We start from the raw sequence: 15,607 nt of genomic DNA, 5'->3' as shown, positions 1-15,607 counted from the left end.
AACAGGACAGATCGCGGCTGCCTCACTACCGAACTTAGCAGGGCTTAATACTCCGTACATGCCTTAGTAGTGCCGCTGTCCTGCCCCAGGCAATCAATCAACCATTTCATCAGTCCATTTGACCATTGTCCAGAGTCCTTGGAAGCGCTGCGCCCCTCTGACCTTCTACGATCCTCGATTCTGTAGCCTCTTGCGCAACTAACTGATCTGCCCCGTTGGTCTGGTCGGGCTTCTCTCGGCGCCATGGTTGCGCCCGCTGTGCCGGAGTACGTCTCTCCCAGTTGATCCTGAGACCCCGCATGAGAGGAGCCATGATTTCGATTCTGTCATGTCGACCCTTTCTGTGTCACTCACCTACCTACCGTGGACATAGACTGATGCGCCTGTTGCGGCCAGGATCTATGAAGATGACGACCTCTATGCGGCCATCGACGCCCGTACCGAGTCGCTGCAAAATCTACGGGAATTGGGACCGCCAGATCTGGTCTACTTGGTGAAACAACCCAAGGCGAACTCGAATCGACAGGTGCGCTCTTACTCTAGTCCTGGTCCTGCATCAGGCGCCTCCCCGCGTATATTTCCTTAAAGAGCCGCGTCACTGACAACGTACGTCATCGGGATAACCGTTGTAGACGGGAGTTTACCACCATGTTACCGGCGTCGATGCTTCCTCGTCCGCCAGCCTGGCAGCCTACGTCAATACCTTGACCTACTCGCCAATTGATAAGCAACACAAGGTGGTATCCGGGATCTACTGGTTCGTTTACCAAGCATGCCCCTCACAAGGTAGTCGGTCCACTGTGTCGCTGACAGCGTATAGTTGCTACAATGCCTTTTCGCATCTGGACATGCGCGTTGAAGTCAAGATCCCTGGCAGTCTCGAGGCCTATTGCATCGATGAAAGAGGTGACAAGCGGGTCGCGACGGAGGCCTTGTGGCTTGAGACGTTTCTGTGCGGGGTGCTGAGAGCCTATTCCTACGCCGACGATGGGTCGGGAGACACCATCAAGAAGATCGTCGGCGTTCGCAGATTCAACCCTGTGACGAACACCGAAATGGAGCAGAAATTCCTGGATGCTGCAGAGAAACTATTTTTCATGGGTAAGCAGAAGTGTTCCGGTCCACTTGAGGTGATCGGGTGTACTGATCAGATATCACAGGGAGACAGCTGAGCTCCGATCCCGAAACGCAAGTCCCCAACACCGTTGCCAACCACCTGACTTCGGGCCTTCTCAAGTACATCCACACTACTGGCCGTTACGCATCCGGCATCAATCTTTTTGAAAAGCTGCGCGCAAAGGATGTAGAGGTCTCGTCACTTTTGGCCCGGGTCCTGATCGCAGCCGACGAAGAGGTACAAGCCGTCCGGCTGATGCATGATGCTTTACAAGACGTGCCGATGGACTACGCTCTCCTGGACTGCCAGGCAGCCTTCTGTCTGAGCAAAGGTGAGGGTGAACTGGCGCTGGAATGTGCCAAGCGCAGCGTCACCGCTGCACCCAGTGAATTCACGACCTGGGCTCGATTGGCGGAAGTATACGTGTTCCTCGAGAAATGGGATCTTGCCCTTCTGACGTTGAACTCGTGTCCCATGTTCACGTACCAAGACAAGGACGCACCGCGCATGCCTCCCCCATCTCGCGTGATGCTTCCCATCCTCGCAGAGAGCATGCTGGATGAGATTGATGAAGGCCAGCCGAAGCAAGGAGATCCTCACGACTATGTGCATCCGTCTCTCCGAAAGCTCCATGCGGCAGGCTACCAGGGCACGTTCTTGAAGGCTTACCAGCTGCTCACCAAGATCGCCGCCTCCATCGGTTGGGACCAGCTGTTGAAGGTCCGAAGCGACGTCTTTGTGATGGAGGAGGAGTACCGAGTCGAGCGCCAGAATATGGCATCAAGACAGGGCCATTCTAGTAGCCGGAATACGAGCACAGTGGCCCTGCATCAGCCCTCCAGTCCGAAGTCTGGCACAAATGGGAACGGTCCCGAGACCGATGGTGAATCTTCCAATCATAGCGAGAAGATCAACGGCACTGAGGAGAAAGACGCCCGGATAGAAGGCGATACGATCGAGAAACCCGAGCAAACCGTGGCTTCAGATACGGTCAAGTCCGGAAATGAAGACGTGAGTGCAGTGACAGCTTCAAGGAAATGGACAAGGACTCTACTAACCGATGAGCACAGCCGGACCCCTCTCACACCTCCTATACTCAATTCCACAACAAGCGGCTCTGCGAGCGGTGGCTGGACAACCTCTTCATGGTGCTGTACGAGGACTTGCGCATCTACACCATCTGGCGGACGGAGATGGCACAATCACGGCAGCAGGCCCTGGAGTATAAGAAAACGGCGACGGAGTGGGAGATTCTGGGGGAGTTGGCGGAACGGCTACACCATTTTGACGAGGCTATCGAGGCGTATCGGAATTGCTTGTCCATCCGATTCTCCCCGAAAGCGATGCGTGGCATCCTGAAGATGTACGAGAAGCAAGGGGATACCAGAGGGATGCTGAATGCGCTGATCCGGTTGATTGCTTGGCAGTACCGGTGGTATTCCGAAGTAAGTTTTCCTTCAGCCATGTAATGGACAAATTGACTGACGCTGTTTGGCAGTTCTCCCCTGAATTGCTGTACCTGATCCGCAAGCTTATTGAGGAAGAAGGGGCTGTCAAAGTGCGCAGTATTGTGCAGGCGACCAACCTACCGCAGCCCGTCCTCGACCTCACACACCACTACTGCCAGCTGTGTGCAACATTCCGAAGTACCGGCAGTGATCTTTGAGTTAGTCGACAAGGACTTTAAACTAGTAAAAGACGACAGATGATGACGAATGCTTATAGTCTATACTTTGATTGACATTGAACATGTACCATTTATTTTCCATGATCCAGCTCTCTAAGTCATGCTTTTTCCTGCCCGTTTTCCTTCCTGTCGGGCTTCGGTTCTGTATCGCATCTATTCGACTGTATTGACCACTCTCATAGGCCATTCTAAGCAGTTCACTGTCCTTGTATGCCGCATAGAAGCCTTGTCTTCTATAACGCCGCTTTTAATTGCAAAAAGAATGGGAAACCTCGTGATCATCATGTTCGTTACAGCTTCTCAGACTCTGCGCGATTCCTGAGTATGTATGCACCGTCTAGCGGCTGAATTCGATGCCATATACCTCTCTTCGCAGTTTCTCGGGAGGACGTATATAGCGATTTATCGAAAACATTGTAGTTAATGTGATAGTTATTAATTCATTTCATCCAACAAAACCACCTACCTAATGTACATAAGATTGCCAGGTCCCGTGCGACCGAGCTGTCTTCAAGTGCCCAGATTAGTGTTCCTTCCTGTTTTGCTCGTCCGGGTGTCGGCTTCATCAGCTGATGTGAGAATGGAGATTGGCATCACCCCCGCATTATGGCCATGACGATAATAGCAATGCTTGCCGTGTTTCCGGTCGCTTATTGGTTTTGACGTACATAGTCCTTTCTGCTAATATACTGTACAATGGAAAAAGGCACCCCTTCCTGCGGGGAACACGTCATTCGATCCATGATGGGCAACATCATAAATTCTCAGACTAGAGACGTATTTATTTTCATTTCCTCAAGATAACTGGATTTTGGATTTTGATAAGGATAATGGCTCCAGCACTCTCCGAGCCTGAAATCAAGCAACAGAAGCCCGAACTATTCGCCCTGCCGGACTTTGAATCTCTCCCGGACAAGTACGGTTGGCCCCGCGAAAACGAGCATGGATATCGGATCAAGGAGCAACTGTGCGGGACAGAGCGACCTCTTCGAGTAATCCATGCGGGTGCCGGAGCGTCGGGGATTTGTCTGGCCAAGTTCTTGCCCGAGAGGTTGAAGAATGTCTCGCTCGTTTGCTATGACAAGAACTCCGACGTTGGAGGGACATGGTTGGAAAATAGGTAAGAAAAGTTCTGGTCATCTGCTCTGGCCAGGCTATCGCAGTGCATACGTAAGGTATTAAGACAAATCCTAGGTATCCTGGTTGCGCTTGCGATATTCCTTCCGTTGACTATCAGGTATGTACCCCCGTTTCTTCTATAAAAGCGTTTTCTAACTTCCTCAGTTCACCTGGGCTCGGAATCCCAATTGGTCCCATTTCTACTCCAGTGCTCCGGAGATCTGGCGGTATTTCAGAGACCTTGTTGACCGCTTCGACTTGGTGAAATATTTCAAGTTCAACCATGAAATTGTAGGAGCCTACTGGGACAGTGATCGCGGTGTATGGGATATTCACGTGAAAAATCTCATCAGTGGGGAGACTTTTGTTGACAGCGCAGAAGTCTTTATTAATGGCGGTGGAGTTCTGAAGTCAGTACATATGAATAATAACTTACATAACTTCTGTGTCGAACGCCCTGCTTTACTGACAGATCATGATCAAATAGCCACTGGAAATGGCCTGATATTCAAGGACTTTCGGACTTCCAGGGCACATTATGTCATACAGCGAGATACGATGAAAACACCGTGCTTGATGGGAAGCGAGTCGCTGTGATTGGGACTGGAAGCAGCGGTATACAAGTCATTGCCAATATTGCTTCCAAGGTCTCCAAGCTATATACGTGGATCCGATCACCGACTTGGATCACACAAGGCTTTGCTCAGAAATGGGCAGGACCGAATGGGGCCAACTTTGCATGTAAGCTAATGAATGGCCTTGGACAGTACGTATTAATCTGATGTTCATCGGCAGACACCGAGGAGCAGAAAACTTACTGGGCAGAGAACTATCTGGAGTACCTGAAGTACTGCAAGGAAATCGAGGATGAGCTTAATCAACGGTTCAAGTTCATCCTGAACGGGACTCCTGAAGCAGGGGAGGCAAAGCGAGTATGTACAGCCTATATGATATGGTCATTCATTGAAGATTGAGACAAACCTAAATTCGTATAGTTTTCCACAAACGACATGAAACGAAAGCTGGCTGGGAGGAAAGATCTTATAGAAAAGATGATTCCAACGACATTTGGAATCGGCTGTAGGCGTCCGACGGTCTGTCAATCTGTTTCTTTCATTTCATTTCTTTTTTTTTTATCAATACGTACCGCCATTTCTCCTTCTCGGAAGGTTCAATTTCAGATTCGCTGATTATCTGTATTCTCTAGCCTGGGAACGGATTTCTCGAAGCGCTCACCATGCCACATGTGACGACATATACCGAAGAGATCAAGAAAATCACGCCCAAGGGATTTATGGACCAGGCTGGGATAGAACATGGAGTCGATGTGATTATTTGCGCAACGGGCTTCAATACCTCCTGGATCCCTCGGTTTCCGATCCAAGCAAACGGCAAGAATGTTCAGGATTTGCAGGCCGGCAAACCCATCTCATATCTCTCCGTTGGTGTTCCGGACAGTAAGTCGTGCTGTTATCAAACTTGTTTTTCTTTTCCAGCTCATGCGGATAGCTGACAGACAACAATGATAGTTCCGAATTACTTCACCGTCTTGGGCCCATATGGCCCCCTTGGACACGGTTCGATCCTCCCGCTGATTGAAGGACTTCACTCGAATTTCATCCGCATTATCAAGAAGATGCAAGTTGAGAACATCAAGTCCCTTGCGCCCAAGCGCGAGGTGTGTGAGAAATTCGTCGAGCACGCCGATCTGTTCTTGAAGCGTACCGCATGGTCCTCCGACTGCAGCAGCTGGTTCAAACAGGGCCGCAAGAACGGTCCGTTGACGATGTGGCCCGGATCCCGGCTGCTCTTTCTCGAGGTGCACAAGGAGCCCCGCTATGAGGATTATAATATAGAGTATATCAGTGGGAATCCGTTTGAATTCCTCGGCAATGGGTTTACGGTCAGAGAGTACGATGGCAGCGACTTGTCTTACTACTTGGGAACGATGGAAAATCCAGGAGCGTTGATGCCACCGGGAAATCACTAATCTTGTCCAGATTGATGATTTTTTTTCTGCGTGTTAAGTCTTTGTTTCTATCATTTATGGATGAATGAATGGGATTTCTACAGCATCAACAGTTAGCGATGTGCAAGTACCTAGATTGTCAGTCAATATTGGAAACAGCTTAAGCCTACATAATCTTCCTAGTCATAATTATCATAGCAGGTGAGAATATCAACTCTCCAGATTATTTGATTGTTGCTGTGCCTGTCCGATGCCTGATTTTAATCATGATTATGTAATGTTGTTGTATGCTGGGTTACACAAACAGCTTCTCCGTACAGCTTTGCAGGTAGATGTCTGCCTGCCCGTGCAGTGTCTTCCCTTCCCTGTTTTCTTACTTTTTTCTTTCCCCTTTTTTTTTTTATTTTTTCTTCTATTCTGAGTCTGTCTCCCTTTCTTCTCTTCTCTTCTTCTTCTTCCTTTTTTTTTGCCTTTACTCCCCTTCTTAATTCTTCGATATCCGAGCGCAAGGTAATATATATCTACACCATCAGCCAATCCACTTGCTGGGGTAATAATGTGAAAATTTCTACGTGAAAATTCTACTTCAACTAAACCTAAGCAGGCAACAGGCACTGAAAATGAGCGACTATATATAGGCGTATGGGTGGCAATATCCGCGATCAAATATCAGAAATATTCTTTCTGATGAAGAATTTTCTATGAGAATCCACGGAGTCTGGAGGTTGGCCTTTCACTGCCATGCCGGGCAATTGGCTTGTGCGGCCAATTAGAAGTTTCCACGGTTCGGGAGAAGAATAATTCTTCTTCCATTTCCTACTGCTGTAGAATGATTATTCACACCTAGGTGGAAGTCTTTCAGTCTTATATCCGATGATGTCACGCGGGAGAGGTCAGCGGCCTCTGTATTATTCTGTAATCTCGTGTAATTCCGCCAAGTGCTGGACCTAGGTAACTCCGACCGGGGGAATATTATGGCCTGTCATTTGCTGCTGGTTGCGGCTCCAAGAACTGAACCGAACGCATTGTTACTAGTTCGTAATTCAATTACACCGACAGGTTCGAATCAGTTGCTATTCTTGGCTGTTGTCCCCAGCCGAATCCAATCGAATCGGAACTTCCATGGCCCGTCCCCGAGATGAGGGAGCAACACCAACATCATCACTCCTGTCCAGACTCGAGCCGTAATGTGCACGCACAGCCCACGGGGCTGACCCTGTCACCTTGACGGCGCCATATGCGGCCGCCAGTTTATCTGCACTTCATCACGTCGCTTATGTCGACGTCCGCCAGCCCCCAGATCCCGTCCTGGTCTCAGGCTCTCAGCCCCAGGGTAGCTGAGTAGCTCCCTGGGTCCCGAGTCTGGGAACTGACCTCAAGCTCCAGCATGCTTGCTTGCTGCTGCTGCTGCCACTACTGCCAAAGCCATGGCAGCAGCATCGCTCCCCACCTACCCTTGGTCCCCAGTCCCAGTCCCCTTCCCTTGTCCCTTGTCGCGACTCGCCCATTCCATCCCCCCCTTCCCCAGCCCTGTTTTCTGTCCTCCCTCCTGCGCCAACCCTCCCTGAGAGCGCTCTCTCTCGGTCGCGCAGCTACTACCACCGACTGACTACTCTCTCCCTCTCCTCCCGACTCTTCCCCCGTCTGCGCGCCATCCCCTGTCCTTGCCGTTTCGCATTCTCTTTCCACGTATCCCTTCACATCATCCTCGTCACCTCCCTCCTCATAGAGAGGTCGACTATCCCATTGGCACGCCCTCTACTCGGGTCGTCCATATTTTTTTTACTAGAGAAGCCTCCCGTCACCAGCTACATCCGACACCATGACTACCCGCAAGAGGAAGCAAGACGCTGAGGAGGAAGAAGAGCTCCAGGCTCTTCCAAGCGACGAAAGCGAAGAGGAAGAAGAGTAAGAAGAACCCCTTTGCCTTGCAGCAGTTTTCATTCTGTCACTGTGTTATGCTCCTATGGCCCTGACTGCGCCTGTGTTCCTCATTGACGGCGCCTCAATGGCGTTTCACCTCCCCAGTCGTGCTGTTGATGCGATCACAGTAGACGGGTTGGTAAGCAATCAGCCATTGAGATGCAATGTCAGCTTGCAGGACCATGGCCATAGGAGAACGCGACTGTTATTTGAGGCTTGAAGACAGATTGCTGACGTGATCTCCCAGATACGAGTCCTCTGAAGAAGAAGAAGAAGACGAGGACTACGAAGACGAGGAAGAGGAAGAAGAGGAGGAGGAAGAAGAGGAAGAGGAAGAAGAAGAAGAAGCCAGCAACGGTAGGTGTCTCTCACTCTCACCCTTTCCTCAGTCACCCTAGGATTCGTCTGACCATGATCGCATGAACAGGCCCTGCTCCTAAGAAGCGAAAGACTACCCACGAGGAAACCGCTGAGGAAGAGGAAGAAGAGGAGGAGGAGGAAGAAGAAGAGAACGGAGAGAACGGAGTCCCCGAGGACGAAGGAGAAGAGGAAGAAGAAGAAGAGGAAGAGGAAGAGGGGCCTGAGGACACCGCCAAGACATCAGCCCCTGCTGCTGCCGCCGCCAAAGCCAAGGGGAATGTTCTCCCCAAGGAGGACGGCGCTGAGGTTGAAGGCGAAGAGGAAGAGTGATCATTTTGATACTTTTGCTCTTCACTGGCAGTTGACTGCGGGTTGGATCTTGCCCATCCGCGTTTCGACTGAGACGGTTGTATGTAATTCCTTAGGGAACAGGCTTTTTACTTGGATAGATAGACACGGTTGGTCATCTTATGTTTGTTGACTTTTATTCAATTCAACTCGAGAGAGACAGAAAGCCTCCCTCCGCTTCCTTTCCCAGTCGCCGTGTCTGGCTTGATCATTGGTGCAGCGTGCTTGAGGGCACCTATGTATGTAGTCCTAGGCCGAGGCTTAGGTCGTCTTGGCGTAAACTCCTATCTGTAGCAGCAACTAAATTACTACAACGTTATATTCGATGGATCGATGGATATCCGTTGGATTTTTTGGACTTTCAAGGTATACATCGATAGAGTAGATACAAAGAAGTAGAATAACAAGAGGTCATGAGGATTAATCACAGCTTTTATCAGGGACTAGGACTAGTCTGACTGATCACGGGTCATGTAGTGTAGTGTAGTGCAATGCATTATTATCATATCATCATGAAAATTATTTAGAAGGTTTATTTAGTCATTATTTATTTACTAAGTATCTTTCTACTATCCTGCTTCCCCCCAGACTTCAGCAAGTCTTTTACTGAGTGCCCCAGCCACTTTCTTCCTTCCGACCAGGGACGCCATCCTATCGGAGACCATCCGCTCCTTGGCTTGTTGGCCCTGACCCTGACGGCCAACAGCTTCGAACGCCTCGATGAACTGTCTCGGGGTGGGCCACCGGCGCTGGATCTCGAGCGCCTTCTCGCCTGTGATCCCCCGAGTGCACATGAGCATCTTCAGGAAGACGTCGCGCAGGGTGAGCACGTCGGATTTGGACGTCAGCGCGGAGAAGGTCGTGAAGCTGACGCCGTAGGTCGTCGTGGATGAAGCATCGGCGGCGCGGAGGTTGTTCAACGTAGTTAGGTAGGACTGGGTCGAGGAGAGGTGGGAACTGGTGATGAGGGCGACGGAGTTGCTGCGACTGCTGCTGCTGCTGCTGCTGCTGCTGGAAGGTTCCTGTTCGTACATCTTCCGCAGGAGAAAGGTCATCCGCGCCAGGTACCGGATAGTGTCGTCCAGGTTGCGCGTCTTCTTGACAAAGTACCCGTTGACGACCTGCGTCGAGGCGATGGCCGACGCGACCATCTCCTGATACTTCAGCGCGCTCGCGCTGGACGCATCGTGCGTGACGGAGAATTCCTCGATGAGGTAGATGACGTTCTTGATGCCGGAGCGACGCAGGCGGAATTTCTGCTCGTGGAAACGCCCGTCCTTGATCGAGCCGATCAGGTCGTCCAGCCGTTTGCGCTCGACGATCCAGTCGAGCATCACCTCGTCGCCTTCCTCGCCGTGTCGGGCCAGGAAGTTCGGATCCTTGCATTTCGCGACCCACATCGCGTCCCCGAGCTCGAGGGCGCGCACTTGAGGCGTGACGCCTTTCTTCGTGAGCTCGTTGGCGATGTAGTCGCGGTCCTTCTGGGTGCGGACTTCACGGGAGTCCAGGACCAGCTCTACGGTGAAACTGCCTGGAGGCAGCACGATTGGGTCTTTGGGAGTTGGATTTGCGGACGACGCTCTTTGCGAATCAAGCCGACCAGCGGCATGGCGCCCGTCCTCCTTAACTGACGAGGCTCTTGGCCCTGACTCGTCTGAGTCGTCTAGCTCGAAATCATCGACATCATTCACTCGACGCGATGAATTTTCGACTCGTGTGACTGGGTTAGACATGAAGGACGTTATATCTCTTGAGTTGGCCTATCGAGATCAGCATTGCTCGGAAAAAGGATGGAGAATCATCTCGCATACCGCTTGGTTTGCACCTAAAGCCGTGTTTTTGATCCTCTTTGCAACCTCCCAGCCTTCCTCGGTGAGCGCATACTTCCTCACAGGCCGGCCATGTTCATAGACAAGATCTTTCTGGATAAGGGTCTTCATTGAATTCCAGGCAGTATAGAATTTGGTTGGGTCACTGGGAGCAGTAAACGACGAGTCGCAGTGTGGTTGCGCTACTTCAATCAGCTGGGCCTTGGTCAGACCTTGCGACGAGTTCTCGTCCAGGGTTGCCAACCCGAGCAGCAAGGCGTAGGCACCAGACCGCAGTGCCGGAACGTATGGCTTGGCCTTCCTAGGTTTTTTCACTGGTTGCTCTTGGTCCGGTAAATTGTCCCCGGAGGGTCGCTTCTGGCCTGTCACCTCCACAGATCAGCAGAACGTCCTTGAATGAAAGACAACAACAGAAAATAAAATGCACCTTTGCTCGGCGCTTCCGGCATCGGAAGGCCATTCTCTTCGCAGTACGCCTTCAGTTTCTCCGTGAGGCGATCACATAGCTTTGGACCCAGCCCATTCAGCTGTTGAGCCTCGGACGGGTGCTGAAAGACCAGCGGACAAGCCTTCATCGACTCGTAGGCTTTTTTGTAACTGAACAAAATCAACCAGTCATCAGTCAGAAACTTCCGGATAGCGCATATTGTTTGTTCCAAATAATCTAGGTACATAGACATACACTGTGTACCCCTTCGAGTTCCGTTCCCGGGCCTGGTCGAGCCATTCTTTGATCCAGCCCAGTAAGAGAGGGTTCGCGCAGGTATTATCTGCCATGAATGTGGCTGTCGCAGCCTCTCGGTATTTCTGGTGTCAAAATTCGGGGAGCAAGACTCATGAAAAAGTTCGAAATTTCTTTACCGCATCACATCTCTGTTGCCGTGAATACATGAGCTGCTTGCTTGCTGATCATTACTCCGTACAGCAGCGCGAGACTTATCACGGACGCGTTTCCGACACGCTAGGTCGGGTTGTCACGTGATGATATGTAATTGTTCAGTCAGCCCAGGCAGATTATTTGCATCACTGTCGCCTTGGACAGGCCAATCTATGAATTCTATAGAATTCTATAATGATCATGACGAGCAAATATGTACAATTCACCCCTACAACAGGGATGGACTCTCAGCCTTATGTTGCCTTTTCATTGCTGCTCCAAACTCTCCTTATAGTCAATCACCGCTTGCTCGAATGACGTGTCGCGCTTGAAACCCAGCTTGATAGCCTGGCTGTTATCGAACCTGGTGGGCCAGGAGAGGACGATCTTCTTGATCGCGGGATCCTCCTGCTCCTTCAGCAGAGCCAGTTTGTCCTTGCCGCCCACCTTCGCCAGCGCATCCATCATCTCCTGAATTGTCACGCAGATTCCGGGCACGTTGATCTGGCGGATGTGTGGGGGCAGCGAGTCCGCCGGTAACGTCAGAGTGAAGATCAGGTTGTGCACGAGAGTCCGCGGCGAGCACAGCCACGACTTAAACGACCGATCCTCCAGCGGGATGATCGCCTCCTGGCCGTTGAGGGGCTCGCGGATCATGCCTGACAGGAAGGAAGACGCCGCCGCAGTGGGTTTCCCCGGACGGACAGAGATTGTGGGGAATCGCAGGGTGAACCCCGTGATGAAACCTCGTCGGGTGTAGTCATTGATCATGGCCTCGCACATGAGCTTTTCTGCCCCGTAGGAGGACTCTGGAGTCGGGATCACGTTGTCATCGACAACCTCGGGCAGCGGCTGTCCGTAAACCGCCTGGCTGGAGGAGTAGATGACGCGGACACCCGGGCAGGTCTTGCGGAGGGCGTCCAGCAAGTTGCGAGTGGCATCCACGTTGACGCGCATTCCCAGCTCGAAGTTGGCTTCTGACCCCGACGACATGATCCCGTGGAAAGCGTACACAGCGTCGAGCGATGGGTCCACCACGGCGTCGGCCCCTCCTTCGACGAGATCCGCCTGGATCGTCGTTGCGTTCTGCGGGTATTTGACGCCTTTGGGGATGGGCGGGTCATTGATGTCGGTGAGGACGACCTGGTAAGAATCGTCATTCAACAATTCCCTGGCCAGCAGTTGGCCGATGAAGCCAGCTGCGCCTGTGATGAGAATCTTCATGTCGTCTCCGCCGGTAGAAAGATGACAATCGCAATGAAAATGTTGGACCGGCGGGTGATGAATAGGCAGATAGCAGACGACCAGGGAGCAACCTCCACTCAGATATGCATCTCTTATAAGTCGAGATTATATCGGACTTGTTCCTGCGAGTCTTGTGTACAAGAAGCGAGCCAAGTCGACATCGGAGAGCGATGCCGTCAGACAGTCGGAGTTGCTCCGGCGGGCACTCCATGCTCCACTTGCAAGAGATACCTAGGTAGATAAGAGCTCCTCGCTGATCACGGAACAAAAGGAGATTTTGACTAGACAGACTGCTGTTGTTGTAGTTAGGTCTGCGTGCCTTTATCCTTTTCTGGCATGAATAGACAATCGCATCCATGCGCAGTGTGGATAAATATCAACAGTAAATCGAATTCGTAGAATGCTTACCCCGCAATAGTGGCAGAATGAGACCCGACATGTAGTAATGCTTTTCCGTGCAGCAGAATCCAGATGCCCCCAATTGAACGAATCCATTGTCCGAAGTATTCTTATCCGCCGGTATTATTATTATTATTGTTCTTCTGAGATAGGCTTGTCTAGAGAACAGGTTGTACTGTACAACGCGCTTAGTCATCGTACACCACACCCCGGATTCGGGTCGGCAATTCAGCCAGCTCACTTGCCTTTCTGGTCGTGTTCTCCACACGCCAATGCGAGACGATCTGTGCAGACAGTCTAAAAGTCTTGTGTTCAGGCGCGGGAAAGAGTCAGAGCAGAACTCGGAGCAAGACCTGGCAATTAGTCCTGTACTCAGCTTTTTGTGCGCTATCGTATTCTTCCTGCATCCAAGCGAGACAGACCTGCGGGGCATCACCGAGGCTTCTCCCGCATTGCAATGCGGGCTGCATCACCAACGGACATGGCCTCGACCGTAACTCCGATGAAGCGTTCGGCGGTGGAAGCTGGCCTGGACGGTCCCCGAAAAGAGGACGATACCCCCAGTGTGGAGGGCAAAATTACTGCTCCCAAAATCTCCAAGGCACGCGCATGTACGTTCATTCCCTACAGAAAGGGAGGAAGCTCCATCGATCACCTGACTGACGCAATGCCTGGACTCCAGGTGCAGAATGCAAGAGGCACAAGATCAAATGCGAAGTCAAACCCGGCGAGACAAGCTGCACCAAATGCATACGCAGCGGGATCAAATGTATTGTCAACGACTTTTCGCAGAAGTTCGTTGACGATGACTTAGCGTGAGTGAGATCTGTCATTGAGATAGCGCGAGATGACAACATCGAGACAACATCGAAGCTGACAACATCAATCAGATGGAAATCCCAGGCAGCGGCCACAATTCAGCAATTGCAGGCCGCCGTGTCGCATCTCCTCCGTCACAATGGACTGCCGGACCTTTCCACCTTTCCCTCTGAAACTAACAGTGGTCCGAGCCCAGTGGCATCCCATGCCCACCGACCTTCTCATGACGAGTCGCATATGGCGCAAAGCAGCAACGGGCCTGCTACGGCCATGGTCATGACGCGGGAGAACTCCCAGGAGCCCAATATCGAAGACCCGGAGCTGGTCTCCGCGCCGATGCGCAGCCTCTACGAGGTGACCAAGCTACGCAATCTGCGGAACAACCCGGTCGAAAAGCCCAAGTCCACCCTGCTGGAGGAGGACTTCATCTCCCGAGGCTACGTCTCGCTACACGAGGCCGAGGAGTTGTTTGCGTACTTCAGTCGGACGATGAACCAGTTGCTGTGGGGAGGCATCGTGGTCCCCCACAGGGACTTGACATCTGTCCGGCGAAATTCGTCGCTCCTCTCGGCGGCGGTGTTGACGGTGGCTGCGTTGCACATCCCCAATCGCACCGACACGCTGAATACGTGCTATAATGAATATGTCTCCCTGGTGTCGAGCATGGCCTTGACGCGGTCTCACACTCTGGACGATATCCGGGGTCTCTGCGTGGGCGCATTTTGGCTCTCGGATCTGAGCTGGAAGCTGTCCGGACATGCTGTCCGCATTGCCACGGAGATGGGACTGCACCAGAGCTTTCACAAGATGACGCGGGGACACGCCGATCAGTACGAGCGGGCGCAGCTCTGGTATTTGCTGTACGTGTGTGACCACCATTTCAGCATCGCCTATGGCCGACCACCCGTAATCCACGAGGACGCTGCGATCAAGAACTACGAAGTCTTTCTGCAGTCTCGCTTCGTGGTACCAGGAGACATTCGTCTCATGGCACAGGTGGCGCTGTTTGTGATCCTCACCGAAGCATACCGCACTTTTGGATCCGACACGGAACAGGCATTGACGGAGGAAGACTTTGGCCAGCTGAGGGTTTACAATGTGGCCGTGGACCAGTGGCGTTTGCTGTGGCAGCCGCGATCAGGTATGTACTCTAACTCTAGTGTCCTCAGATATATTTTCTGACAGGCCATCTCTTTCTGTCTTACAGCCGACAGCCCGTATGTCCGCACCTATCCTTCCAAAGGGGTCGTCCTCCACTATCACTTCGCCAAATTCCAGCTCAACTCGCTGGCCCTTCGTGCGCTGTCCCCGACCAACACTCCAGTCTTCTCCATGGACCGCAAAGAGTGCGCCAACACAGCCATCTCAGCCGCCATGGCATGTCTGAACATGGTCCTCGAGGAGCCCGACATCCGGGACGCGATCGTCGGCGTGCCCATCTTCACGCACACCATGGTCACCTTCTCGGCGGTCTTCCTGCTCAAGGTAGCCGTGAACTGGAACTCAGCGTACCTGAACATCGACGGCCGCCAGGTGCGGCACACGGTGGAGCGCGTCATCGAGCTGCTCAACTGCGTCAGCGCGGGCGAGCGCCATCTCACGCGGCACATAGCCCGCGGACTGGGCAAGATGCTCGAGCGCTTCAACGCGTGGGAAGGATGGTACCAGAACAACAGCAATGCTGCCGGCGGCGGGGGTGGAAATGGCAATGGCGTCGAGCCCGGCAGCCGGCGCAGCGTGCCCGGCGGAGCGAACGCCATGGCCCAGGGCTTTCCTCCCCCAGATCTGATCTACGACATGGTCGGGACGTACGGCTTCGGGTTGGACGAGCACCTGATGGATCCGAGTATGGCGGGTTTCGAATATTTGGGACAGTAATTGAAGTATGGGGGGGTCCCTGGACCCTTCCCCCCTC

At 52.3% G+C, this 15,607-nt stretch overlaps 6 protein-coding genes across 6 annotated transcripts; 4 read left to right on the top strand and 2 right to left on the bottom strand.

The window, feature by feature from the left end:
* Positions 1-243: 243 nt before the first annotated feature.
* On the top strand, positions 244-2,783 carry VTN77DRAFT_8155 (uncharacterized protein; the record flags this gene model as incomplete). Its single annotated transcript, XM_069424622.1, has 7 exons — positions 244-266; positions 397-526; positions 633-757; positions 821-1,101; positions 1,161-2,128; positions 2,188-2,562; positions 2,616-2,783. The coding sequence occupies 7 exons, from the start codon at positions 244-246 to the stop codon at positions 2,781-2,783; spliced, it is 2,070 nt and encodes a 689-aa protein (XP_069280917.1).
* Positions 2,784-3,634: 851 nt separating this feature from the next.
* VTN77DRAFT_8154 (uncharacterized protein) lies at positions 3,635-5,913 on the top strand (the record flags this gene model as incomplete). Its single annotated transcript, XM_069424621.1, has 8 exons — positions 3,635-3,924; positions 3,999-4,041; positions 4,089-4,333; positions 4,411-4,664; positions 4,719-4,855; positions 4,919-5,017; positions 5,131-5,380; positions 5,453-5,913. 8 exons carry the CDS (start codon positions 3,635-3,637, stop codon positions 5,911-5,913), a joined length of 1,779 nt encoding a protein of 592 aa, XP_069280916.1.
* A 1,801-nt stretch (positions 5,914-7,714) lies between these two features.
* VTN77DRAFT_8153 (uncharacterized protein) lies at positions 7,715-8,505 on the top strand (the record flags this gene model as incomplete). The annotated part of the gene is made up of 3 exons (XM_069424620.1): positions 7,715-7,800; positions 8,063-8,172; positions 8,243-8,505. The coding sequence occupies 3 exons, from the start codon at positions 7,715-7,717 to the stop codon at positions 8,503-8,505; spliced, it is 459 nt and encodes a 152-aa protein (XP_069280915.1).
* A 587-nt stretch (positions 8,506-9,092) lies between these two features.
* Positions 9,093-11,129, bottom strand: VTN77DRAFT_8152 (uncharacterized protein; the record flags this gene model as incomplete). Its single annotated transcript, XM_069424619.1, has 4 exons — positions 9,093-10,283; positions 10,335-10,714; positions 10,780-10,949; positions 11,035-11,129. 4 exons carry the CDS (start codon positions 11,127-11,129, stop codon positions 9,093-9,095), a joined length of 1,836 nt encoding a protein of 611 aa, XP_069280914.1.
* A 367-nt stretch (positions 11,130-11,496) lies between these two features.
* On the bottom strand, positions 11,497-12,453 carry VTN77DRAFT_8151 (uncharacterized protein; the record flags this gene model as incomplete). The annotated part of the gene is made up of 1 exon (XM_069424618.1): positions 11,497-12,453. One exon carries the CDS (start codon positions 12,451-12,453, stop codon positions 11,497-11,499), a length of 957 nt encoding a protein of 318 aa, XP_069280913.1.
* A 901-nt stretch (positions 12,454-13,354) lies between these two features.
* VTN77DRAFT_8150 (uncharacterized protein) lies at positions 13,355-15,570 on the top strand (the record flags this gene model as incomplete). The annotated part of the gene is made up of 4 exons (XM_069424617.1): positions 13,355-13,484; positions 13,556-13,688; positions 13,764-14,833; positions 14,900-15,570. The coding sequence occupies 4 exons, from the start codon at positions 13,355-13,357 to the stop codon at positions 15,568-15,570; spliced, it is 2,004 nt and encodes a 667-aa protein (XP_069280912.1).
* Positions 15,571-15,607: the final 37 nt, after the last annotated feature.

Source organism: Rasamsonia byssochlamydoides (genome assembly GCF_041956645.1).
Source record: "Rasamsonia byssochlamydoides strain NRRL 3658 unplaced genomic scaffold VTN77scaffold_7, whole genome shotgun sequence".
In the NCBI taxonomy this organism is placed as follows: Eukaryota; Fungi; Ascomycota; class Eurotiomycetes; order Eurotiales; family Trichocomaceae; genus Rasamsonia; species Rasamsonia byssochlamydoides.
This window is presented reverse-complemented; position numbering and strand designations above follow the sequence as displayed.